This window comes from Astyanax mexicanus, chromosome 7 (assembly GCF_023375975.1).
Source record: "Astyanax mexicanus isolate ESR-SI-001 chromosome 7, AstMex3_surface, whole genome shotgun sequence".
NCBI lineage: Eukaryota > Metazoa > Chordata > Actinopteri > Characiformes > Acestrorhamphidae > Astyanax > Astyanax mexicanus.
The window spans coordinates 18,348,193-18,375,298 of record NC_064414.1 but is presented as its reverse complement, the minus strand read 5'-3'; the positions used below and the strand labels follow the sequence as shown (position 1 = coordinate 18,375,298).

General features: G+C 42.2%; 1 protein-coding gene across 3 annotated transcripts; it reads right to left on the bottom strand.

The window, feature by feature from the left end:
- Positions 1-88: 88 nt before the first annotated feature.
- Positions 89-27,106, bottom strand: si:dkeyp-121d4.3 (uncharacterized). Of its 3 annotated transcripts, none has more exons than XM_049481802.1 (18): positions 26,002-27,106; positions 22,027-22,157; positions 21,763-21,805; positions 21,507-21,632; positions 21,321-21,419; positions 15,526-15,747; positions 15,276-15,413; positions 14,005-14,136; positions 13,692-13,805; positions 12,068-12,295; positions 10,008-10,142; positions 9,769-9,873; positions 9,577-9,671; positions 7,840-8,581; positions 7,342-7,734; positions 4,423-6,456; positions 4,059-4,149; positions 89-1,936 (listed from the first exon to the last, which is right to left on the bottom strand). In XM_049481802.1, the coding sequence occupies exons 1-18, from the start codon at positions 26,806-26,808 to the stop codon at positions 1,317-1,319; spliced, it is 6,255 nt and encodes a 2,084-aa protein (XP_049337759.1). In that variant the 5' UTR covers positions 26,809-27,106; the 3' UTR covers positions 89-1,316. The 3 variants fall into 3 exon arrangements, with proteins under 3 accessions (XP_049337759.1, XP_049337761.1, XP_049337760.1); XM_049481804.1 differs by having other exon boundaries at positions 89-641; XM_049481803.1 differs by lacking the exons at positions 9,769-9,873; positions 10,008-10,142.

Sequence of the window (27,106 nt, the reverse complement as noted above, 5' to 3'; positions counted from 1 at the left end):
GTAATATTAGGTAAGTATGAGTAAGCAAACCCTGCCCTTTTCATTTTTTCTTAGTGTGTAACTATATAACAAACAATCAAGACACGTGTACTAATCCATTTTTATTCTTGAAATGCTCTGTTCATCTAGTTCAAGTTCTGATATACAGAAAGATGAAATTCAGTTAAACGTCATATGGATTTTTAGCATTTTACATGTCCTGATATGTGGGCCTGATGTGGAACATACTCTAGCCTGAATCACATTTCAAAAAGATACTCCTTTATATACAATCCATTATTTCTAAGACATTTGCAGTGCAAACAAATAAACACACTCATTCTGGCAGTACAATTAACTACCAAAAAAGTTTGTACAAAAAAAAAGTATACAAATTTCTAGCATAATGACAGAAACTAATGTAAATGGTTGTAAACTGTTTAAATCTGTGCTATACTACAGGTGCCATGGTCTTCATATACAAATTCAGCATTATTAGAACCAAATACAGCTCCTTCTTGGGACTGATGGATCTTCTCATAGGTCAGATTTTCATGTCTTTGTTCTGTTCCAGAAGATGTACACGGCCATCCATCAGATGCTCCAAACCTACATAAACGTCTATCCAGAAGACAGGATAAGCTAAGGGCTTCCATTAGAACCTGCAGAAGAGAAAGGCAACCACTGTATAGACAGCCAACTGGCTTACTGATGAGATGACGGGAAACAGGGAAAACACAGGAAGTTGAATCCACTGACATTCCAGGGTAGAGTAAATCTCTTTGGGTTGGTTGGTGTTCCAGACAGAGATTATGCCTAAAAAAAGACTAAATTTGGACACAAACGAAAAGTGTCTCTTTTCAATAATTTAGGGGTTTTCTAGCAGAAGTTAACATTTAGTCAATAGTAAAATTAGTAATACGTAAACAATCAATAGAAAGGTACATTCTATGTTGGATATTCATGCTATAAATATTGTGACATGGAGAGCATGCAGACATGGTCAATGAACAGACGCTGTAAAGTCCTGCATTATTTTATTTTTTTCATGTTTTGGTACAGTTTTCAAAAAACATAACCAATAAAAACAAAAATCAAAATCACCTAATAAACATGAATACACCGAGCTGATGTTTATAAAGAATACAGAATTAGTTTTACCAAAAAGATTTTAATCCATCATTTAAAACATGCAGTGACATTCAGCGCTTAACCGCAGGTTGGAGTCCAACCCTGACAACATTAGAATGTGATACAATAATGAACTGCAAAGACATTTGTACAAAAAGAAGGTACAGAGGCAGAATAGCACTAAAAAACAAGTGGATCCAAACGCCTTAGTTCTCTGAAGGCTCTCTATCATTTATCTCACTTTCCCACTTCTCAAGGAAGTCTTGCATGTTCAGATTGAAAGTGTCTATTCCCTTGCCTGAGAGGTGAACCCCATCAGGTCTGTAGAGGCCCAAGTCCAAACCAGGCTTTATGTTCTCATGAGAAAGCGAGGAACCACCAACCTCCGCAACAATATTGCGTATGCTTTTGTTGATGGCCATGCGTAAGTTGTCCACCTCAACACTGTCCTCCGAGTGCCTCCAGGCCATACGCGGTAGAATGTCAGACCAAACCAGGAGGCACTCAGGAAATATGCTCTTCATCGAAATCAGGTCTTTCTTCACTGCTGCAAGGAAGGCCTCTGAGGTGGTCTTGCCAAGGTCATTTCCTCCCAGGTGTATAAGGATCACATCTGGCTTGGGCCAGTTGTCCTTGAGCTGGAGCAGCTGGGGCAAAAGCTGTGTCCAAGTCATGCCCTGCACACCCTTCCACCATATTCGCACAGTGTTGGGGTCCATACCAAGCTGCATACCAATTTCAGGAGATGTGGCCCTCTTCTCTGCCCAGAACACCAGGGAGTGGCCACATATCCACACGTTCTTTACCTCAATACGGATAAGTTTTCCTGTAAAGATGTAACAATATAGGGGGAACATTAATCTCAGTATGCCTAGACAAGCAAGCTGCGAAGAATTTCCCCCCTAAAAGTTGAGCTGATCCACATTTAGAATTTTCTGACATTTATGCAACCTGGAAAATAAATATTGGATAATAATAGGAATGGAAAAACTTAATGGGAAATCAGTTTGGGCTAAGCTTTCTCTCAAACAATGTGGTGCAAGGTGAATAGATGCAAAAGTTTGAGTGTCCTTGACAAATTGTTGGTTTCAGAATAACCACTGTAGGCACCTCAGAAGTTCATTCAATTGTGATTTTGTTTGAGGTCGCCAAGATGTAATTATACAAAAAAATTGTATGCGTCCTAAATCCATCTTCACAAGCAGCAAAGGCTTTGCTACACCATCAAATATAAGTATAGAAGTGTACTATACATATTTATATTGTAAAGGTGTGGGCAATATTGTACATATATTAGATCTTGCTATTTAGCAGCAATTAAATAAAAAATGCCCAATTATAGTACATACTTCAAACTGCTACCCTGTTTGATATTTAAAAAAAGGACCAATTCCGCTCTTTTTGGCAAATGATCAACATAGCTCATTGCAGTGTTTAATGATGCACTAAGGCACTGATGATGTCCACAATACACACAAAAATGTATACTGTGTATCATGGCAAATCAATGTATTTACTATATCACAATCTTATAAAATTCTGTTGTATTGGCCACCCCATGGTTAGTACTATTGACATAGAACAACAAAAAGGGACCTTTTTGTGCATAAAAATCTTTCTAGAGAGAATTGCAATGCATTCAATTATCACTTTTCCTCCACTTTGTCTTCTTATAACTCTTCAACATACAAGTTCTGATCTTTTTTGGCAGCTTTCATTATATGCATCTCTGATCTAGCCAAAATTAAAAGATCAACTAACATAAATGTCATCCAACTTACCATATATCACCATATGTTTCAGAATCTGGATCAGATGCGAGGTGAGATCTCCCTTACTACTTACTGACTGCTAGGCTGCTGGACATGCTCTTACCCTTTTTTGTGTCTGGTTGGAAATAGACCAGATGGTGGTCCTTCAGACTATACTTTTTCTTTAAAGTCTGAAATTGTTTAAGAGTCCCTGTGAATGCCTGTCCATCTCAACCTCAATCTAAAATTGCTTCCAAATTACCTACATAATCAACACTTTCATAAAATGCAAACCCAAGTTATAGACCTTATGCCAGAGTAACCCACTAAGGAGATAAGGTACGCAGGCAAATTCTACATTGAAGTTACCCTGGCATACTTAAGTTTTGAGAGTGCGGTACATGGAAGTGACACACCATGAACCTCACTAACATAAGCCTTTCCACACCTAAAGCGGTTGTGGTTTTGACACTTTGTCACTACTGCTGACAAGTAGCACATCACCACCAGACTCTACTACATAACGGAAAGGCTTTCCTGACTGTCCATGCAAGGTTAAATTAAACCTGGTGAAAGGGTTTCACTTTTAGGCTGCATATCTAGCTTTTTTTAAAGGACTCATTGTATTACCTCAGACTAGTTAACCACACACCGGAAAGAAAGCTAAAAACCGGGTACAAAACTAGCTAAACTATTGGACAGCCTACAATCTTCCTAACAATCAGCTAGTTAACAACATATGTGCTGAGAAGCCAGCAACAGTCTAGTAAGACTTATTACAAAAAAAATTCCAATTCCAATTCCAGTGCTAAAAAAAAAGCTAATGCTATCACTGGTGTGATGTAAACCAGCCAAGTTTTCTTCCTTTTCTTTTTTTTGACTTTACAAGCCTACCATAAAAGGAAAATCTACCAGACTCCAGCTAAAAATCTCACCTACCTCAAGAACCTTACCTATCTGTACTTATTGAGAGTCTCTTTAAACTGGTCGAATCAGACATGAGGGCAAGCAAAAGCAACGACTTTTACCCTTTCTAATCTAATCCCAAAAAAAGTCTTTGTTTCAATAATTGCTTGCGTGATGTTCATGTCAAGATTAAACCAGTATTACATTGAACACACAGCTAACATTAGGCTGGTGTTTCAAAACCACTTTCTTACTAAGACCCTATAAACGTCAGACATTCTAGGGTGGTACCTGTTGTGGTTTTCTGGCTTTGTCCACGAGCTCGCTGTGCTTCCATCTGCTGTTCTTTCTTCAGTCTCATCCTCTGGTTAAACTGCTCCAGCTGCTCAGAACAAAATCGCAGAAAAACAAAAGTTCTCAAGGTCGTAACATTAGTGAAGCATTACTGTGCGGAATACGGTGCGAGAACTGTTTTCTTCAGAACATATTTAAACAACCGACAGCACTGACTGGTCCTCCAGTAGACGATGAGCTGGTTAGTCAAAATGGTAATCAAGACCGAAAAATTAAGTTAGGTAAACACAATTATACTTTGTTTGTTTGTTTTTTTTATATATAAATAGATTTTAAAAACATAGAAACAATTGAGACATACCCTCTTTTTCTGTTTAGCTTTGATGTCTTCCTCGGTTATAGGTGCAGCTTGTTTTGAATCTTCGTCCTTTTGGGCGTCTGTAGGCTCTACTGTCTGAATGGTAACAAGTGCAGGCTGCACACTAAGAAGGGGAAGATTTACATTAGCCTGTGTAGGTGTTGCAGGTTTATTAGCAGGTTTGTTGGTTTCATTGGTTTGCACAGTTTCTATTGTTTTTAAGCATCTGTTTGGGGCAGTGGGTTTGGCCTTAACTTTAGTATTTATGGTGGTATAGCCAAGGCCTAATGGAGGCATACACATTTCAAATAGGCTAGTAGGGGGTGGAAACGGAGGGGCAGAAGGAGGTCCGAGAAGAACTGGTGTGGAAAAGTGAGGGGGGATAACAGGGTGGCCTGGGAATGGTGGTGGTGGTGGTGTACCATAGGGACCATAGCCAGGAGGGGGTGGCATGTGAATTCCAGCAGCGTAAGGCAGAGGACTTGGAGGAATAGAACCATATGGAGACACTGGATCCTGAAAATTCTGGTCTTGATAGCTAGATTGCCAAAGACTTTCAGTGGCTGGCTGAGTATAATAGGAACTGATGCCGTACTGTGCCGAGGTTGACGGGAGTTCCTTGGTGTGTTGAGGAGAATCCTGGATGACTATTGTTGAAGATGCATGTTTGTGTGGGTCTGGTGTCACTTGTCTTGCTTCCGGACTGTTCTTAATAGTCATTTTTAGGTTTAGAAGATCCTTCTCCTTAATACCACCTATTTCATCATCACTTTGATCTCTCTTCTTAACAGAGTCCCAGTAGCTCATATAAACCTCACGATTAGAAGATCTAGCCGGCGATACAGAACGGACACCCTCAGAATCAGATGAATCTGCCCTGCTACCTCTTCGATCATTTCTACGTGACTGCATCTCTTTTTGATCCAACGACTGTGATGATGCACTCTGAGATTTGGCCTTGCCATACAGCCGCTCCCTTGTCCTGTCAGCTAACTTACTAACCTCGCTTGTGTTGAGTTTCAGACCAATTGTTTGCAGTAAATTCTGAATTTTTTCAAAGTGCTCTGACTTTTTGGATGCATCTTCAGTGGTATTCTCTGGCTTCTGCTGCACCACCGGGCTAACACCACTGCCTCCTACCTTGTACGTTTCAGACCCTTTCTGCCCTTCATATTTCTCCCTGTTTTCTGTGTACAAGTCCTGACCCTGTGAATACATATTTTGATGGCCCTCCTGGGAGCGCCTCTGATGCTCAAAATTACTGTAGGAGCCTCCGTAAAGCTCATATTCATCATGTTCAGAAAAATGCTTACGCTCTTCTGAAATTCTACTCTGACTAGTAGAAGCCTTTTTCTCCTCATAGCAGAATCGATTCTCAGCCTTAGCTTCTGCTCCATATTTCATTCCAACAAGTCTAGAAAATCCGCTGCCATCCTGTACAGCCCTTTCATGTGGCAGGAGATCTTCATTGTCTTCTGTTTCCTTAAAAGGATCATACAATTCCTCCTTGCTGGTCATTTTTTCTGACTGAACTTGTGGAGGCTTGAGGGTCCCCAGAGGGTCTTTTTTGCCTTCTCGCAACAGGGAAGACACCAAATTTGAATCTGCCTTATTGAGAGCAGTCAGGAAACGTTGCATTTGTGTTGCAAGGTTGCGCTTTTGATCTGTTGAAGTTGAAGGCTGGGCTGTAGGAAACTGCGTGGAGGGCTGATCAGCAATGCTTTCATAGGAACTGGCTTTGGCCTCTTCTGTACTTTTTTCGCCACAGAATGGTCCAGATATTGATGTAGAGGGAAACAATGGTTGGCCAGGTTGATTAATAAAAGGAGAGGTCTCGCTTGAATGTGAAGTAGGATATCCCTTATTAATCACCCTCTCGAAAATACCAAAAGTATTTGGTTGGTTAGTGGTTGTTTCCAGATCGTTATGAGAGAACCCAGGGGGTTTGGAGAGAGCAGAGTAATCATCTTCAGGGGGGTTACAAATAGGAAAAAGAGAATGACTGTAACGCTGTGAAGCTGTTGAGGTTGTAGCCATCTGTGAAACAAAGGAAAGATTACATTATAAAGAATGAAAAAAAACATTATCCTAAGCCCTCATAATTTACTAAACTGAAACACATCATTAACAATATTTGTAAAGGAGTAAAAGTAGTGTTACATTAGCATAACAGTTATTAGGCAGGCATTTTATTTCTTACAATAAAAGAAGCATTTGTTTTCTGACCCTGCAGTGGGGGTGTAAGCAGATATAAGCACGAGGTAACTGCATGGCCTTCATCCACATGGCTGGGCACGTGCTTGTAAATGCACGTTTCAAAAGCTGTGCACCTCAGTCCAGCACAGTTTTGTGCAAATATTTCCAGTTACAGCTGAATTCACGATTTTAATCCCAGAAAAACAAACACTCTTATATACCTTTTAAAAAGCCTGTTTTAAGGGCCGATTACTGTTATGCTGTTTTTCTCGGGTTTGAGTGCTCGGCGCTGACTCAGCTCTTGATCAATTCGGACACGTGACATCAAGAGCCCTTCATTGTTTAATATCTAAACCACAAAAAGCTAAACGCTGGAGATTTTACCCATGGACTATTTGCACAGCATCCCACATCGAACATATGTACAATAAAAAGTATGTAAGATGGTAAATGGGATAATTGGACCAGCCAATAATGCAGCCTTAATGTTTTGGCTGTTGCTTGTAACCCTGCTGATTGGGAAATTAGAAACAGTTCCTGTACAATTATAACTAAGACATTAAAAGTTTGTGCTATATTGACAAGATATTGACACTGGTGTACTGTTCCTTGACCAATGTCAACATCACATTATATCATATTATATTAACCCTTTTGGTTAATAACAGCACCACAACATGTTTCTATAATAAAATCTATGTAGATTACCAGTTATGCAAAACAGACCTGTTGCTGGTCAGCTGGTGGTTCTGATCGTTTCTTTAAAATGGACTTCTTTGGTTGGAGATCGGGTTTTATTTCAGGTTGCCAGGTGTTCTTAACTGGAGCTGAAAAGTCCAAGTCATCAGAGCATGAATCCTCATCGTGCTCCTTTTTTATTTCGGGCTCATCAGAAAAGACCCTGTTTTTTTGTTTCATGGCCACAATTGCTCGTTTGCGTGCAATAGATTCACTCAGTTCCTCTAACTGCCTCTTTTTTCTTTGCAATTCTTGATCTTCATCTTCGGAAAATGGACTTTCCTTCATCCATGAAGGGACTGGACAAGCGTATAGGCTGGTAGTTGTACTGATCTTTGGGTACTCCACTAGCTCTTCTGGACTCAGGCTTCTTTTATTTGCCTTTAGAAAAATCAAAAAGAAACTAAGAGTAAGAGGCTGAAGCAAACAGCACATTCATGATAAATGAAATAGCTGTAGATTAATTAACTGTAGGAGACAACAAACCTGACGTTCAGCAGTCAGAGGATCAGAATGCTTCTTCAGAATGGACTTTGCTGGTTTCAGGTCAGGCGTCCATGTGTTCTCTAGACAGGTTTTGTGCTGATAATCAAATGTGGCAAAACCCTGTTTTCTGTCCATTTCAAGAACATCTTTAAACGTCTTGGTGTTTTGTTCCATTGCAATGATGGCCCTTTTACGTGCTATCAACTCATTAAGCTCCAACAGCTCTTTCTTCTTCTGTGCCAATTCATCTTCTACACCTCCAGCAGATGTAGAGCTGGCTGCAGACTTGGACGAACTCTTTCCGCTCTCAGATTTTTTGTCTGGGGTTCGGCTGCGTTTCTTACTGCTGCACTCCTTGCTGTTGCTTCGGTCTCTGCGACGGCCATCCTTGTGTTCTGGGCTGCGGCTTCTCTTCCTTCCACTTCGACTGCTTCTTTCTTTGCTTCTACTACGACTGCGACTACGCCTCGACCTGTGCGACCGATCTCTGCTACGACTGCAGCTCCGCCTGTGCCTGCTGTAACTTCTCTCACGGCTGGAGCTCCTGTGCCTCCTGTTGCTACCACTCCTATCACGGCTGCGGCTCCTGCTTCGACTGTTCCTGCGCCGGCTGTTTTCTCTGCTTCTGCTACGCGGTCTATCTACTTTATCCTTCTCTTGTTTACCTTTCACATCTTGCTTTTGTGTTTTTGTTGGTGGTTTAACAGCTTTGGAGGCTTCTTCTTTTCTAGTCTCTGGTTTCCTGAAGGGGAAAAATAAATTGGAGTTTCCTAATTTACATTTTTTTCGTTTTTTTTTTCTTTTCCACAGCTTAGTAACTTTATCAGTAGTGAAACACCACACCTTATTCCCATAATATACATTAGGTTCTTTGTTGCTCAATAAATGCAACTCATTGGCACAATGTTATTACACCTTAGACCTCATTTTTTTTTATAGAATACATATACTGATGTGTCACAATCTGAGCTCTAGTCCTATATTGCATGCAGATGTTGTAGTTTTATACCTTATTTATGTAGTTCAGTATAGAACTGGGCAATATGGATACTAATAATATGGTGATATACAATATAGATCTTAATATTTTTTCCATCCCATAAGGTAAAAACAAAAAGACATTTCTGAGATAAAGCTACATGATCCAGATTTTATACAGGCACTTTTATCATTCTGTGCCATATTCTGTGCATCAGAGAAGCCTTGTAGTTCTATTAACATTTTACATAATCAACAACTGAAAGGCAATTCAAATAACACAAATAAATTATAAATAACAGATTCTTTAAAAAAAATGTTTCCCACACACAACATACTGTGCAGTAGCTATGCAAGAACTGTGAAAGCGCAACATATTAACAATATTGTCTCTTCTTATATCTTGTATAAAAAATGTTTGATTTTTCTAAGAACTTGGTATATTCCCAGCCCCAGTTCAGTATATAGGGAGAAAGGAGGTATTAGAGATTTGGCCTCAAATATGCATGCGTTATGTCAGCATTTTCATAATGCTTAGTTTTATCTGTTCACATCACCTTGGACAGTGTTTTAACTGAAAACAGTATTTTCACATTGACAGGAGGCCAAAATATCCATGTATGACTATAGCAGGTTGCTACTGAGGCTAGCAGAAGAAATAAGTAGACTAAAATAAGATTAAAATGTTTACACAATTTTGCCTTTTTCCAAATAGTCATTGTGTGTGATACATTTGTGGTGTACTTATTATTTACTCACTTAGCAGCCACTGAACCTCCATTTCTGACTTCAGTCTTTGCCTCATTCTGAATCAGGTCTTTTGTCTCAGCCAGCAATTTGATTGTCATTTTCTTCTGCAAATACCAAAACATAATATATAATATGCTCAGTATTAAATGGTATGTTTTAATACAGAAATCTGTTAACTGTCATTTAAGATGTATGAGGCACCTTCTCTTTTTCCCCAAGGCCTTCTAACTTTGGCACAGGTATAAAGACATTCCCAGTCAGCTTCCTGATTCTAATAGCTCGTTTAACCTCTTCGGCCCCTTCGTTCTTAAAGGTTAAACAGGAATTATATGAAATATAAAAAACATACAACATCAATTAAGATTTGTAAATAATCTAAAGAAAGTAACGTAAGTAATTGCTGAGATCATACTTCCTTGTTTTTAAACAAGGACACTTACCTTTATTACAGTAAACTCAACCTTTTCTAACAAAGTGAGCTTGCCACTTTCCATGACCTCGCTCAGGTCAAAAATCAATTGGTCTTGTGCAGTCTTGATGTAACCAAACTTTTCCTCCAGTTTTACAATAATACCCTAGTAGAGAAAGAAATACTGAAGCATTAATTGCACAAAGCTGAAGGCAAAGCCATGATAAGCTGTTTTACTGTGTGTAATACAATAAAAGAGGAATAAAATTCTAAATGACAATTAAATAAGTTTTAGTTCTAAATAGCTTTATATTTTTAACACTTTAAGTAACTGCGGCTAAGCAGACTGCCCATGTTTAAAACTGATAACATGCAAGGCAGTTTAATTTTAAGCTGCATTACTCTATCCAATCTGACGCTAGATGTAACAAAAGAGCAACGTTTGAGGCTAACACCTTGCTAAACACCTCATATTTAGCCAGAGAACTAATTATCCTAGAGAACGTGGCTGTTGAAGAAACCAACGCAATGCTCCAACCTTGCAGAACCCGGCGGATAGCATTGTGGCTAACCTGCTCCAATTTGCTGAGCCTGGATGCTATGTCTGTTAGCATTGTGACTATGCTACTGTCACAGACTGGCTTAGAATTGTGTCTTTCCTACTCCAAACCTGTACAAGCTAGATCCTGTGCATGTTTGCATTGTGGCAATCATGCTTCAAGCCTACATTTCCTAGCTGAATCACATTTATCCTGCTATAATCTGTTGAGCCCCGCAGCTGTACCTGTCGGCATCACTGCTAACCTTCTCCAATCACTATCCTACTTCAGTGCTGCAGATCACGGCCACTGTGCCTGTCAGCATTGCGGCTGTCTTGCTGCAATCCTGTTTAGCTTGGCTGCTGGCCTGAAGCTGTCCCAATCTAATCACTTGGTGAGTCTTTAAACTGACAGAAAACCTGCAGCAACACTGGACCTCTGCGGATAAGATTACAAACCTGAGCTAAACTACATTTTTACATCAAAATTATTGGTATGCTATGACCGTATTTGTCGGACTGTAAGGCGCACCTAAAATCCTTTAATTTAAAGTGGCTGGTTAGCACTGCTAACCTCAGCTGGCTATGCTGCTAACCGTGGTTGGCTAGGACAGCTTACTGCGGCTGGCTAGCGCCGCTAACCTCGGCTGGCTAGAGCAGCTAACCGCAGCTGGCTAGCACCGCTAAACGCGGCTGGCTAGCGCAACTAGCCACGACTGGCTAGCGCAGCTAACCGCGGCTGGCTAGCGAAGCTAACCACAGCTGGCTAGCACCACGAACCGCAGCTGACTATGCTGTTAACCAGGGCTGGCTAGCGCAGCTAACCACGGCTGGCTAGCGCAGCTAACCGCGACTGGCTAGCACTGCTAACCACGGCTGGCTACGCTGTTAACTAGGGCAGGCTAGCACTGATAACCGCAGCTGGCTATGCTGCTAACCAGGGCTGGCTGACAGTGCTAATCATGCTAGCTAGCGCTGCTAACCTCAGCTGGCTAGCACGTACCCTTGGACAAATTACTTAAATTCTCTGCAAATAAATGGAAGCACTTTACTCAAATAAACAGTTTTCAGGGGAAAAATCTGTGTAGATTAACATTCAGCACTCGCCTGACTTTGAAAGAGAATATATATATTTTTAATTACGCTTTTGTTTACTTAGGCGCTTTCCCCATTAGAAGGGAAACATGGCGACACCCTTGCTTATTTCAATGTAGGCATCCTTACTAGTGTCGCCTAATGCTCTTTATAATCCAGTGTGCCTTTTGTATGAAAATAGACGTTAATGTCAGATATACCACCTTTAAGAGTGGTACTTTTGCATTGATGCATATCACTTGTTGAAGTCCTGGTACTGTTAAATGTTGTTCAGTTAACAGATGAAATTTCAAAATAAACAAAATATCATGGATACCCAATTTCAGCAAATTAGAATTAACAGTTTTAAACCAGAGATGTGGAGCCCTGCATATAGACAAATGCAGCTCAAAAGCCTCATTCTCTACTTAAATCTGTCCTTCTCTTTTTACTGCACTAATAATGCATATGAGACTCACTGTTTTGCGTTGCTCTTCAGAATCTGTCTCAAGGAAGTCTGGCTGGAACTCGATGTTGACAGCGCGCTCCTCCTGGGTTTTCTTGTTGATAGAGATGTTGAAATAAACCTTGTCGCCAACAAACATTGTGGCTTGCGTGATCATGTCAGCTGACCTAAAGGGTAAGTGTTTCTGTGTATCCTCCACTGTGGATTCCAGAACACCTTGAGAAGGCTCCTGTTTCCCGGTCTGCTCAAAACAAGAAATCATTAGTACATTGGTGCTTTAAAAATGACAAAGTATTCTAAAGCAACTTGCTTTTAAACTGTAAACGATAAAAAGCAACTGATTTATTACTCCAGTCGTGTTATCTGACTATATGGACAGTTTATCCTACTTTTGTTGAACAGAGAATTAAATTCTTCATCAAAAAGAGCTTTGGTAGGGTAACATATTGGCTCATAATTACCCCAGCTCATCCCAAACGTTCCAACTCATTCAACAGGTGTCGGCATTTCACACCGAGATCATACTTCTCTACAGTTTCATTAAGATTTGTGTGCGCATTTAGGCGTGTGTCAGCAATGGGCGCAACTTGAAGTAGTTGAATACACTAATTATAAGGGGTGTCTGCAAACATTTGGACATATAGTGTACCATTAAACCAATAAATGCATACATCCTTATCAAACTAGGAATGCACCGATGCCCCGGAATTCTGGGTCAATGTCTATATTATAAAGCTTAAATCAATGAATTACAAAGTAACATGGCCAGTGTGGCCAGCACTCACTTAATCCGACATAAAATAAGAATGTCCTCAAGCTTACCATCATAGAAACTGAATTAACAAGAACCCTATATATTCTAACTGAGTATAATAAATTATTCCAAACAATTATTATGTAAGTGTTGTGTAAGCACAATACGCACATCATATATGTGCCACAATGCCACACTTGTAATGAGTCTGAAGTGTTTTTTTCCTGTTTGAGCTTCTGTAGCAATGCATAAATATGGTTTTGTGCTGTTGAAACATCTAGGCCCAGTAACAGCTTACCTTTAAAGAGATAGGTCACACGGGCTCAAATGATAGTATGCTAACCGCTAAACTGCATGCTAAACACTCACTAATATACAGCCTTTCATTGCTATATATCTACAAAACTACTTTGTAGCCTCTCCAGTCCCAATTCCACACCCTGGGTTGGCAGGTATAGACAAACTGCATGCAAACATGCTGCAGCCATGGATATGGTGATCTGGCTATTTATTTGCTGAACAGGTAATCACTGAGTTTGAGTAATGTTGCTAACCATAGCTAGGTAATATATATCACACCTACTAGCATAGCAGAGATGGGCATTTTTGACACTGAAACACTGATGAGATACAGAGTATGACTGTGTCAATCTGGCACTCGCTCACATTAATTACTAATTGTTTCCTGTCCAGGAAACACAGAATATAATCTAGATTTTCCTCGGTTTGGCAGATGTCAAGAATACACCATCTGCCTAAAACCAAAGTGCAACTGCAAATGTTGGCGAAAGGATTAATAGTTTCTTGTTCACATATTGTGGTCATGAAGTACATTACTGAAAAAGCAATAACTGTCTAAGTCTGTTTCTTCATAATACACCACCTCTTCAGGATTTTTTGGAATGGCCAGGATGATGGTTCCCTCATACACCTCACTACCCACATCTACCTCATCTTCTGATTCTTCGCAGCCAGGTTCTGAGGTCACTGGTTTCCACTACAAAGAAAGATAACACAGGTACTTTCATTAGACACTTTGCTTCCCATTCCTTCTATTTCAAAAATTAAATATTGTCAAAAGGGACCAAAATGTGATAAAGCAGTACTGACAAAAACTGGGTAAGCTAAACACTTACTATGCACACATTATATATATATATATATATATATATATATGATATTAAAATATGATTTACCTTGTCTTTAGATGCAGAAGGAACAGCAATTTTCTCCTTAGCCTGGGCAATTTTATTTTGTGCTTTTAAATTAAAAACCACTGAGCCGTCTGGAACTTTCTTCAGCCTGACAGCCTTTAATGTGTCTTTTACCTAAAGGATAAATATTTGAATTATTTTTAAGCAGACTTGAACGCTAGTAAACACTAGATTAGTTTTACACTGAGAGATGGTGTAATGTAGTTATTATATATATATATATATATATATATATATATATATATATATATATATATATATATATATATATATATATAGCTCAGTGATTTTGCTTCTACCTGAATCCAGAGATGGCTAACTTGCTATGCTAACATCCAAACAACTGTTAAAAGCACCCTTTTCAAAATTCAAGCGCAAAAGCCTCGCTCAAGCAAAACCAGCAGCTGCAGGTAATTTGCAAAGAGAACTGTGAATTCAAGAGGGAAAAATAACAGGAGAAAAATGGAGCTCTAGAGCGTTTTTTTGTTCAGCGTGCACACGATTCTCTTTTTTTGGCTCGCGAGCTTCACATTTGCGCTCGGGAGAAGTTAACTTTTATTGTGCCATGTGCCATGCATAACTGTCTGAGGGAGATTGGCAGTCATGTTTAGCTTCTTCCATTTTCTATTAATTGCTCCAACAGTTGGCCTGTAGCTCTTTCCAGCCTTGTGCAGGTCTACAATTTTGTCTCTGGTGTCTTTGGACAGCTTTTTGGTCTTAGACATGTTAGTAGTTGGAGTCTTACTGATTGTTTGGGGTGGACAGGTGTCTTTATGCAGTAAACAATCTCAAACAGGTGCTTCAAATTTAGAATAATAATAAGAGTGGAGGTGGACTTTTTAGAGATGGACTAACAGGTCTTTGAGGGCCAGAATTTTTGCTGATTGGTAGGTGTTTAAATACTTATTTGCAGCAGTAACACAAATACATTATTTAAAAAAAAATACATTGTGATTTTTTTAAGATTATGTCTCTTACAGTGGACTTGCACCTAATATGAAAATTTTAGACCCTTGCATGATATTTAAGTGGGAAAACTTGCAAAGTCACAGGTGTTCAAATTCTTATTTTTCTCAGATCCTTGTGCTTTTGCTTATGTTTTTCTACCTACAACACATTCTGGTGTGAATCAGCCTTTAAGATTAACAACGCGTAGTAAAACTACATTAACGCAACTCCCTGTGTAAAATCAATCTTGTGTGAAAATAACTTTAAACAATCATCAATAGAAGAACAGGGATATTTTGACTCACAGTCATAAAAGTGAACTCCACCTCATCCATAACGTTCAGTTCACCATCACCAATAATCTCACTGAGAGAAGACCTGATGTTGTCATGCTGCTTTGACATGATGGTACAGACATCGCCCGTGATGGTCATAATCACACCCTGTTGATTGATGGACATTCAAACAAAGAACATTTAAGATTTCTCTTAGAAAATTCATTGCAAAATAGAACAACATCAAATGCAAGGTCAAAATAAAATAATTGATGCTTACCATTTCCCTGGTTTCCTTGGTGAGCTGAAATGTGTCGGGTACTAGTGGCATGATGTTTGTGGCTCTGGTCATTTTTGTAATAATATCTGTGACCAGCTGAAATTTCACTCGATCAAACATTAGAAGAGTGACTTTTGTATCCGATTTTCCAAAAGGCAGTTTAACGGGGTCAGTCGTGAGAATGGTTTTGATAAGGCCAGGATAAGGTTTTTTAACATACGTCTGTAGGAGAGAAAGAAGAGATTCTTGAGATTATTTAAGAATATTTTTAAAGACAGAAGCTCATATCCCGTGAGCTAATCAAACACTGTCTTACTTTAATAATTTTAATAACAATACTTGACTTCATTAAGAGCGCTTTGGAGATGTTCTATTTCATGCCTCCTGACCGCCAGAGGGCGGCTTAGCCTAGTGGATATTCCCTTGGGCACAGCAATGGACCGAGCAATTATACCAAAAAAAGCATGTGACCCACCCCTACAAGGGGCCGTCACACCCACCTATCTTCCTCTTTTTCCTCTCGCGCTTGGACCGTTCACAGCTCACGGAGCTGCAGAATTCTGCCCTCACGAGCTGTTTCGTTATTGGATTTACTGGATTCTACTGGATTTCGGATTTTCTCGTTTTCACTCCTGAGAACTAGCGTGGCCCGGGCGGTGAGTATTGCGGTGACCCCGCTTGCCCGGGTTCGCTGAGTGTTAGTGCATCTTACCTGCACTCGCTCGCCACGGCCTACTGCATCGCTGGTCCAATAACCGCGTGCGTATTACTCCCGTCCGCCGTGGATCCTCTGTGTGCACCGCCTGCTATGGAGCCTATTGCCTGTCGAGCGTGCTTCGCGCCGCTGCAGCCAGACGACCCGCACACCCTGTGCCCCTCCTGCCTCGGGGTCTCTCACCTCCGTGAAGCTCTGTCTGACCCTTGCGTGCATTGTGCGACAATTCCCTTCGCCTCACGCCAACACCGGCTTGCGTCCGTCCTTATTAACGACGACGCCATGCTCTCCTCCTCGGGTTCCTCGATGGTGAAAACAGGAACTAAGCGCTCTTCTTCGCGACCTGCGGACGAGCCAGCACCAAAAAGGAAGGCAGGTGCTCTACGTTCACGCCTGGACCGCTTGGAAGCTCTCGTTACTCAGCTTCAGAGTCACCAGCTGCCCGCTGCCCTCCAGCTCGGCGCTGAGACCGCCGACTCCGAGCCCGTGGAGGATGATGATGATTTACTCTCCACTGCAGCCACGGATAGCCTCTTTACTTCAGGCAATGCTGCTGACTACACTGGACGGGCTGTTTCCCTCCCACGATCACCCCTCTCTGCAGCGGGCTCTCCTCTCGGCTCCGGCTCGGTTGTGGATGATGGAAGTGCGTTGGAGGACACTTCTCCCCTCCCAACTATGGTTCGCGCTACTCTGGCTCGGCTTGGCTCCGCTCCAGCACAGCCTAATCCCAGCTCCAGTGCTTACTTTAAGCTAACCGCGGCGGATAGCCCCGCTCTCATTCCTCCTTGCAGCGCATTTGTGGGAGAGCTCCAGTCAGCCTTTTTGGCTGCAGCTTCGCGATCTCGACCTTCTTCCCTGGCTCGGTCGTTTTGGAACATGTCCGACGCGGCTCAGTACGGACTGGATCGTATCCCTCCAGTGGAGCCTTTGGTCGCCTCCCTGGTTGTTTCTCCTGACGAAGCGCTGCGTTCTGATGTCCGATGCCCAAGCAAGGCATGCAGACGCACTGATGAAGGTATCGCTGAAGCATACAATCACGCGCGCATTGGCCGGCTGGATAATACTATTTCTCATCTCCTTTTGGAAATGGAGTCTTCACCTCAGCTGGTAGATATGCCTTCTGCCTTTAGAGGTGCTCTGCAGACTGTTCTACATGGAATGGGATTCCTGACACAGGAGTTAGGCAGTCTTATGGCTAGCCTTGTGAGATTACGCCGTCATTTGTGGCTTTCTCAAGCGCCGTTGTCTGATGCGTGCAGAACCGCGCTCCGGGATCTCCCGTTAATGCCCGGCCAGTTATTCGGACCGGCGGCCACAGAGGCTTTGGAGCGCCGAGCTCGTATGACCGAGACGCGACAGCAGCAGCCGAAATCACACCGCTCTGAGCGTGTGTTTACACGCCCGCGTTCAGTTCTTCCACAGGCTCGCTCTGATCAGATCAGGCGTATGCCAACTCAGGCGAATAGGCGATCTCCCCCTCGGATCTCTGGACACTTTCGCCGCCCTCCAGCTCCCCCTCGGCGCCCCCCCGCTGGAACGAAAGGACCGCGCGCTTCGCGCTGACAAGCAGGGGCAGCCAGTGGGTGTTTTCACGGACTCTCAGCTGGCTGCGTGGTCCGTAGCTTCCACGGATCGCTGGGTTCTTTCGACCCTGAGTTACGGGTATCGGCTCCAGTTCAGGAGTCGACCCCCGTGAGTCGCACGTTTGATTCAGACACGTGTAAAAAGTTCAGTTCATGTAAACACTCTTCAGAAGGAAATATGTGCTCTTATTGCAAAACGTGCCATAGAGGAGGTGAAATGTCCCGTGTTTTTTCAGGGACACTGCTCCAAATATTTTCTAGTGCCGAAAAAAGACGGCGGCTTCCGCCCGATTCTGGATTTGAGGGGGATGAACCGACACCTCAAACGATTCACTTTCAAAATGATTTGTCCCGTGGAAGTGCTCCAGGTGATTCAGCCAAACGAGTGGTTCACCACTCTGGATTTAAAGGACGCATATTTCCACATTCCCATAGCAGCTGTACACAGGCGTTTTCTCCGCTTTGCCTTTCAGAACCGAACTTATCAGTACCGGGTTCTTCCGTTCGGGCTTTCGCTAGCTCCGAGGGTCTTTACCAGATGCATGGCGGCGGCGTTATCTCCGCTGACTCGCGCTGGAATGAAGATCTTGCCGTACCTGGACGACTGGCTGATCTGTTCACTCTCGCGGGAGCAAGCGATGGCAGATCTCAAAGTGTTGCGATCTCACGTAGCAGGGCTGGGGCTTTCCATCAACCTGGAGAAAAGCTCCCTCTGCCCGAGTCAGTCTGTTCAGTTCATAGGCATGAACTTAGACTCGCGAGCAATGAGAGCATCTCTGACGACACAGCGTGTGGTGAGTATTCTGGGATTACTCTCCAGAGTTCACGTGGGCCGCTGCGTCCGCTACAGTCACCTGTTACGTCTGCTGGGAATGTTCACAGCGGCTGTGTGCATTTTGCCGCTCGGTTTGCTGGAACTGCGACCGTTTCAGATCTGGATGAATCATTTGGGGCTCGATCCGATCCGTCACAAACACAGGCTGGTGCTGATCGATCAGGGGTGCGAGGAGGCTCTCGCCCCGTGGAGGCGCCGCTCTTTTCTCATGGCGGGGGTACCGCTGGGGGTCGTGGCATCACGTCGGGAGATAATCACCACCGACGCATCTCTCACGGGTTGGGGTGCTGTATGGCAACGCAGCGCTGTGCAGGGTTCTTGGAGTTTTCACCGAGCCCAGGACCACATAAACCTCCTCGAGCTGAGAGCGGTTTATTTGGCACTCCAGCATTTTCTGCCACAACTCCAGGGTCGTCATGTTCTTGTTCGTTCAGACAATATGACAGTTGTTTACAACATAAACCACCAAGGTTGTACTCGTTCCCTGCCTGCTCTGCGTCTGGCACGCAGCATCCTCACCTGGGCAAATCACAGGCTGGCATCGCTGCGGGCGATTCATCTTGCTGGGACCCTCAATCTGACTGCGGATTTTCTCTCAAGGCAGAGGTTGGACCCGGGCGAGTGGTGCTTACACCCGGATGTGGTGCGTCAAATATGGGATCGTTATGCCATGGCCGCGGTCGATCTTTTTGCGAGTGCGACCACCACACACTGCCAGCGATGGTTCTCTCGCATGGACGAAGAGAGAGCGATGGGGACGGACGCGTTGGCACACGAATGGCCACGCTGCCTTTTATATGCCTATCCCCCAATTCCACTTCTTTTGAGCGTCCTGCTCCGAATTCAACAGTGCAGACACAGTGTCCTGCTGGTAGCTCCACAGTGGCCTGCCAGACCCTGGTTTCCTCTGCTTCACTGCCTACTCAGCAGCGAGCCCTGGCCACTTCCTGTGAGGAGGGACCTTCTCTCACAGATGGGGGGGCGACTGTGGCACCCGTGTCCGGAACGCCTCCAGCTCTGGGTGTGGCCTCTGGGCCCCCTGATGTTTTAATGGCTTGTTCTGCCTCTGTGAAATACACTGTGGAGAATGCCAGAGCTCAGTCTACCCGTCTCTTATATGGTAACCATTGGAAGCTGTTTTCTGATTGGTGCACTAAGTTCAGGGTTTCTCCTGTGCACTGTGATATTCCTGTAGTGCTGGATTTCCTCCAGCATCTGTTTGATGCGGGTAGGGCACCTTCCACATTGAAAGTTTATGTCGCTGCCATATCGGCCCGTCATGTGGACATTAATGGATCATCCTTAGGTTCTCACAAACTGATCTGTGGCTTTCTTAAGGGTGCTAGGCGCCTAAGGCCTGTCAGGACCCCGCGCTGCCCTCAGTGGGATTTACTTTGTGTTTTAAGCCTCTTAAAGTGTGCTCCCTTTGAACCTCTATCACAAACGGGTGTTAAATGGGTTTCACTCAAAACTGCCTTTCTCTTAGCTGTTGCCTCAGCAAGACGTGTCAGTGAGCTGCATGCACTTTCAGTTAGTGCTGCTTGTTTACGTTGGTGGCCTGATTGTTCCGGTGTCACATTGTGGCCTAATCCTGTGTTTCTGCCAAAGGTTCTGGAATCATCTTTTGTTAACCAGTCTATTGCTCTGTCTGCGTTTCAGGACGAGCTTGTGGATCAGCCTTCGGTTCTGTGCCCTGTTCGTGCACTCAGGCAATATGTTTCAGCTACGGAACCTCTTCGTTCCACTGATCAACTTTTTGTGTGTTTTGGTGGCCGCACAGTGGGTGGGCCGCTCTCTAAACAGGGTCTCTCACACTGGGTGGTAAGAGTCATCAGGATGGCGTATGATGCAGCTGGTATCACATTACCTGCATCTGTGACATGCCACTCCACTCGTGCAGTTTCCACATCCTGGGCGGTACTTCGGGGTGTTCCCCTGTCAGAGGTGTGCTCAGCCGCGACCTGGTCGTCTCCTTGCACTTTTTCGAGGTTCTACCGGCTGAATGTGGCTGCGCAAATGGATCTGGCCTCATCCGTGCTCTCAGCCAAGAATCTGCCATTGGATGTGCTGCCCTCGTGACAAAGTTGGTATGCGTCATCCACTAGGCTAAGCCGCCCTCTGGCGGTCAGGAGGCATGAAATAGAACGCTAGTTACGAATGTAACTGTGGTTCTATGAATGCTGGATGACCGCCAGAGTCTGTCGTCACTCGGTCAGTCCGCGGGTTGCGCGAGAAGTTGTTCCGAGGAAGATAGGTGGGTGTGACGGCCCCTTGTAGGGGTGGGTCACATGCTTTTTTTGGTATAATTGCTCGGTCCATTGCTGTGCCCAAGGGAATATCCACTAGGCTAAGCCGCCCTCTGGCGGTCATCCAGCATTCATAGAACCACAGTTACATTCGTAACTAGCGTTTTAATACTACAAAAAGGGTTTCAAAACTGTATGTGGGTTATTTGTATTTATTCAAATACAAATGTTTTACTTGGCAACTAAAACACAGTCCAGAGAAGCTTTAAAACCTTTTTTTTAAGGAGCTTAAAACTTCCTAAATTACCAAATGTTAGTATAAGCACTTACTAAGGAGAAAAAAAGGGAATGTTTCACATTAAATTACAGAACATATTCCTTACTTTGCTGATGCTACAAAAGATTTTACTTACATCTGGAAGGAGCGTGATCACCACACCTTCATAGACTGTCTCATCAACCTCCTCTGTTCCTCCAGGAGCCACTTTAACATCAGTAGCACATTCCTTTCCCTGTAAGCACCACATAATACATTTAATGATACATTTAAAAAGTTAAACCTGCATTATTGGGACATCCCAAGGAACATTATCACTCACCAATTCTTTAACTGCTGTGAAATGCACTTTAACCCCAGGGATCAAATGATCTCGGTTTCCAAAATAGGCATCAAAAGGAAAAGTGAATTTCTTCAGATCCTCACGTTCAATGAACCCATAATTGTTCTAAAATAAAAAAGGGAGAATAAGAAGCAAAATATGCACAAAATATATGCTTTTAAGAGTTAGTGGTATTATAAACACACCAAAAAATAGATTTTTCTTTTAAATAAAAAATGTGTGCAAAGTTACTTACACCAACAAATGAAATGACTCCCATGGACCTTCCAGGAGGAGGTCTAAACAACAAGATCAGTGTTAATCAGTGTTAATCAAAATCATCAACAGAATTAATGGATTTTCAGTTTTAAGTGCACAAGTACACAATGAAACAGCAAAATATGCTCAACACAGTCTAAAAGACAAAACTGCATCAAATTATTCTATACACATTAGAAGCTAAATGTATTCTCAAATAAGATGTGGAAAAAAATATGAATTTGGAATATTGGGATATTACTTGACAAATCTTTTTGCAGAGGCTGTTGCAGTCTTCAAAACCATACTCTTATTACTTTCACTCTTGGTTTGGTTCGATGTTTGCTGACTGGTTTTACTCTGAACGGCAGAAGCTGCAGAAGGATTTGTAACCTTGAGAAAAGAGAGAAAAAAAATTAATGCCACAGCATTTTATTAACTAAGCTCTTGCTGGTGTTAACCTAATGCTTGCTCCTGGAACTAGAGAGGCAGTAAGAGAGGGACTAAAGTTAGAGCACAGAAAAAAATGAAAAAAAAAATCAATTTCATTGTATTATTTGTTTAAAAACAATACATTGGACATTTGACCTCCTATAACATGAGCTTCAGCTCCAAGGGCCGCCATTACTGAACTGAAAATAACAGACATATATATATACATAGACTTTGCATAGCGTAGCAGCCAGCGCCAGGAGGCAGGGTATGCGGAGTCTATGTATATGTATGTCTGTTATGTTCAGTATAGTAATGGTGGTGCTCGAAGCTGAAGCTAACGTTATAGGATGTAAACAGAGGTTTTTAATGAGCTTCTTGTGCACTTTTTAAGTTATTAACCCCTTATTTTAAATGTCAGGGCTCTCTGGATTCTAGCAAGGAGGTGTGGAGCTACTTTGAGTCTGGATAACAGTGGAAAAAGTGATTTATCGGAGCAAATAATGCCCTGTGTCACCCAGTCTGAAGGTTGTTTGGACAAACTGTTAAAATTTCTGGATCTCGGAACGCTGTGAGTGAACGGAAGTGTGCCATTCATCAAAGGTGAGTACTTTTTATCATGTTTTACTACACCAAAAGTCCATTTTACACCAAAGTTCTCCTTTAAATCATCTGACTTCGTATTAATCACATGCCGCATCTATATAATAATTATATAAGGCATATAAAAGGCCAAATTCTGATTGTAATGACAAAATAAAATAAAATAAAAATAAATAATCAGCTGATGTGAACAAGACAAAAAAACAACAGCAACTGTCATTCAGAAAGCAATCTGCTACAGGAAAAAGAAGGCTGCATAAACTTACAGCTATATCCTGGCATGGTAAAGGTCCTTGTTGAATAAAGTTGAATAAAAAGTAACATCACATTCTGTGCTTACAATGCATTATTTAAGTTAGTTTCTTGCCAAAGCACAATAAAAAAAAAATCTTATAGCCTTGTACTTGTCTTAAACTGGTTCCGGTCATACCTGTCTTGTCGTGAATATTATGTGACATTGGGTGAAAGTACTTCTAAGCGCTATGCCCCATCTCACGGTGTTCCCCAGGGCTCAATTTTAGGACCAGTACTTTTTAACCTCTACATGCTTCCTCTGGCTAGAGTTGTCAGTAAATATAATATCTCATTCCACCAGTATGCAGATGACACTCAGTTATATATGTCTTTAGCTACTGACCCCAAAGGTTCTATTGATTTAATTTTTGACTGTTTAAAAGACATTAAGTCCTGGATGACTTATAATTTTCTACAGCTCAATGATGATAAAACTGAATTTATTATCATTGGAAATGGTAGCGAGCGTATTGAAGCAGTATCTTATTTAGAGTCCTTATCAGTAAAAACCCAAGATCATATTAAAAATCTTGGTGTCACATTTGACTATGACTTAAGCTTTAAACGGCATATTAGTAATGTATCCAGAACAGCATTCTATCATCTTCGTAATATAGCTAAGGTCAGACGTATTTTAACAGTAACTGACAGTGAGAAACTTTTGCATGCATTTGTATCATCACGCCTGGACTACTGTAATGCACTGCTTGCTGGTCTTCCTAAAAGCACTATCTCAAGCCTACAGAGGGTTCAAAATGCAGCTGCCAGAGTATTAGCGCGTGTGAAGATAAGGGATCATATTAGACCCGTTCTTAAAGAGTTGCACTGGCTGCCTGTATCATATAGAATTGATTTTAAAATAATATTGCTTACTTTTAAGTGTTTACATGGTCTTGCTCCTTTATATCTCTGCAGTATGATTGAGAGGCATGTACCTTTAAGGTCCCTCAGGTCAGCAAATAAAAACTTGCTAACGGTACCCACCACCCGGTTAAAGAGCTCCGAGGCTGCATTTTGTTGCTACGCCCCTAAACTCTGGAACTCTCTCCAAGATGACCTGAGGGCCCTTAATGATTTAAACATTTTCAAGAGGAAAATTAAGACTTTTTTGTTCTGTAAGGCTTTTATTTGAGCTACCTTACTTCAATTATTTTAAAATTTCTTTTTATGGTTATATTTTTATTTTACTGGACTCAAGTATTGTTTTGAATAATTGAACTTATACACTACACTTCTACACTTTGTAAACTGTGTTTAAGAAAGTGCTATATAAATAAAGTGTATTATTATTATTGTACAGAAAAAAATATTGGAATGAGAAAATGTACTTCCTAGATAATTGCTACAGAAACGATCTGGATTCAGAGGTGAAAATATCCTGATTTGTCTTTCTGGCCTGTAGACGATTTCTGTCACAACTTTCCTCTCCAAAGAGATATTTATTGAAAGTCCGATTAGATGGGTGGAAGAATCTTCTCGAAGAACTCCCCGACATAAGGTTTACCTATGTTTAAATATCATCTAGACTAGGTATTCGCCTACATTTTGTTGATTACACAACAGAAAAGTGGTTATTGGTTACAAGGGGTGGGCGATATGGCTCTAAAAACATATCAAGATATTTCATGGTATTTTCACGATAACTATACTTTGGCCATATGACCAAATGATCAATCACTGAATTAGAAAAAATATTTAGAATTTTATTATTGCATGCAATATGATATGGCTAACTGAGATATTAAATTTAGATCAGATTTGTAATAGAAGTCAATAATCCAGAATGTCATGATACTAGTAATGCACTTCAAATATCTCCATATATCCAGTACTGAAGTAAAATAAATGATACTGGACAGATATAATCCCTAGTAGATAAATCATGGAAAATGAGAACAGTGTGAATTTTTCTTCTGCTAAAAACGGCAAAAACATAGTACCCTGATGTGATAATTAGGAGTGAGTGATATGGCATGATATTTCAGGGTCTAATATCGTTCACGATATTAAACATTTGATATGATATGGCACACCCATATTGGTTACAGATTCTCATTCTTACATGTACAGAAAAAAGTGTGCTCCTAAGTTAAAAAAGTAATTTGATTAGGTGTCCTCATTATGAAAGAAGAGAAAGTATATAAAATGTCAATTAGGGGACAATTACCCTCTCATAACAGGTTACCCATAGTTCAGTTCTTGGTTAATGGGGAACTCCTTGTTCTCACAGAGGTCTTATCAAACTAAGTTTTCATGGGTACATCTAGATCTTACACATCCACTCATACATTTCTATTACTTCAGCTACAACAGGCCTACCACAAGCCTACTACATGCTGAACACATCAGTGTGATGCAAAGAGTCTAAATGCTGTTATCAGCCAACACATCAGTGCAACTTCCTAAAAATCTTTTACCAGGCAAGTAAAAAGCATCTTAACACTGCCACAAAATCTCTTAACATCTTCATAAATTTTAATGCAAGTTATTGTAATAAGTAGGACTGTCTCAATAATTACATTCTTAGACCTATGGCACATTTTTTAAACATTTTATATTCCAAGTAAGTAAATATGTCTCATTAACCAAAATCAATAGATATATACAGATAAATACAAACAATAAAATGCAATCGATAATTTTACACCTATCACAAAATGATAATTAAATAGCATAATTACGTATTTATACAGAGCAATGAACATTTACCAGTTAAGAACATTCAGGAGTTTAAGATTGCACTATGTCTAATATATAAGCTGCATGTAAGGTTAAGGAGGGCTGCTTATCATTCATATAAAAAAAAAAAACTACTGGTACAAAAATCTACAACTAATTTTTTTTTTTATTAAATGTAAAGGAAACAATAGCTGGTACATTACTTTAAATGGTGCTACTGGATACTCACATGGTTTCCCATTGGTGGCATATAACTGGGGTCCACTTGGGCACAATCATTGTCCATTACTGGGTATCCAGGTCCCCTCATGTAATCGTATGGGGGTGGGTAAAACCCAGGTTCATGTCCTGGTCCTGGTCCTGGTCCGGGCCCACGTGCAAACTCAGGTGGAGGGCAGCCTTGTAATCTGTCATCAAAATCTGGATGTGGGAAAGGTGGCCCACCTGGATGGAAGCCCATCGGCCTTCCTTCAAACTCTGGATGGTGGAATGGTGGACCTCCTTCAAACTCTCGTGGGTGGAACCCTGGAGGGCGGAAATCATCCTCCCGAATAAAGGGACCCCTCATCATAAAATCACTGGGTTCCTCCATGTCTCGCCTTTCCATCATTAGGGGCCCAGGCATAGGTGGTCCAAAGTCGTGGGGGCCCATATGAAAGCGCTGATCTGGCATCATTGGTCCGGGGGGCCCCATCTGATGTGGTCCAGGGGGCCCCATTGGATGTGGCCCGGGGGGCCCCATTGGATGTGGCCCGGGGGGCCCCATTGGATGGGGTCCGGGGGGGCCCATTTGATGATGTCCTGGGGGCCCCATTTGATGAGGTCCTGGGGCCCCCATTTGATGAGGTCCTCGGGGCCCCATTTGATGAGGTCCTGGGGGGCCAAGGAAGTCACCTGGATGTGGAGGCATTCCCCAGTGGTGGTCGGGGACTGGGGGCCCACCTGGAGGAATCCCAAAGTTAGGTCCCTGAGCCTGAGCCAGGGCCTGAGCCTTGGCCAGGGCCAATTGCTTCTTCTTTTTCCGGCTTTTAGGCATCGCCTAGCGGCTGTCCGGATTAGCGAGAAGGGGCCGGTGCTCGGTGGAGACGCGGGGACAGCGATAATCCGGCGCTGTAAACACGAGAACTCGCTAGCGGAACAAAGCAGCTTCCTCTTAACCGTCTACTTCCAACAAAACCGCGACACACAGCCGCTCTCTGCCTCAACGAAACTCATCTGAGCAGGTTTAACCGCATGTTTTACTAAACAACGCGTTTTTTGAAGAAAAACAACCACCAGCAGCCACGGCTCACATTACGGAGCTAGCAACCGCGCTCGCTCTCCTGCAGTGAAGT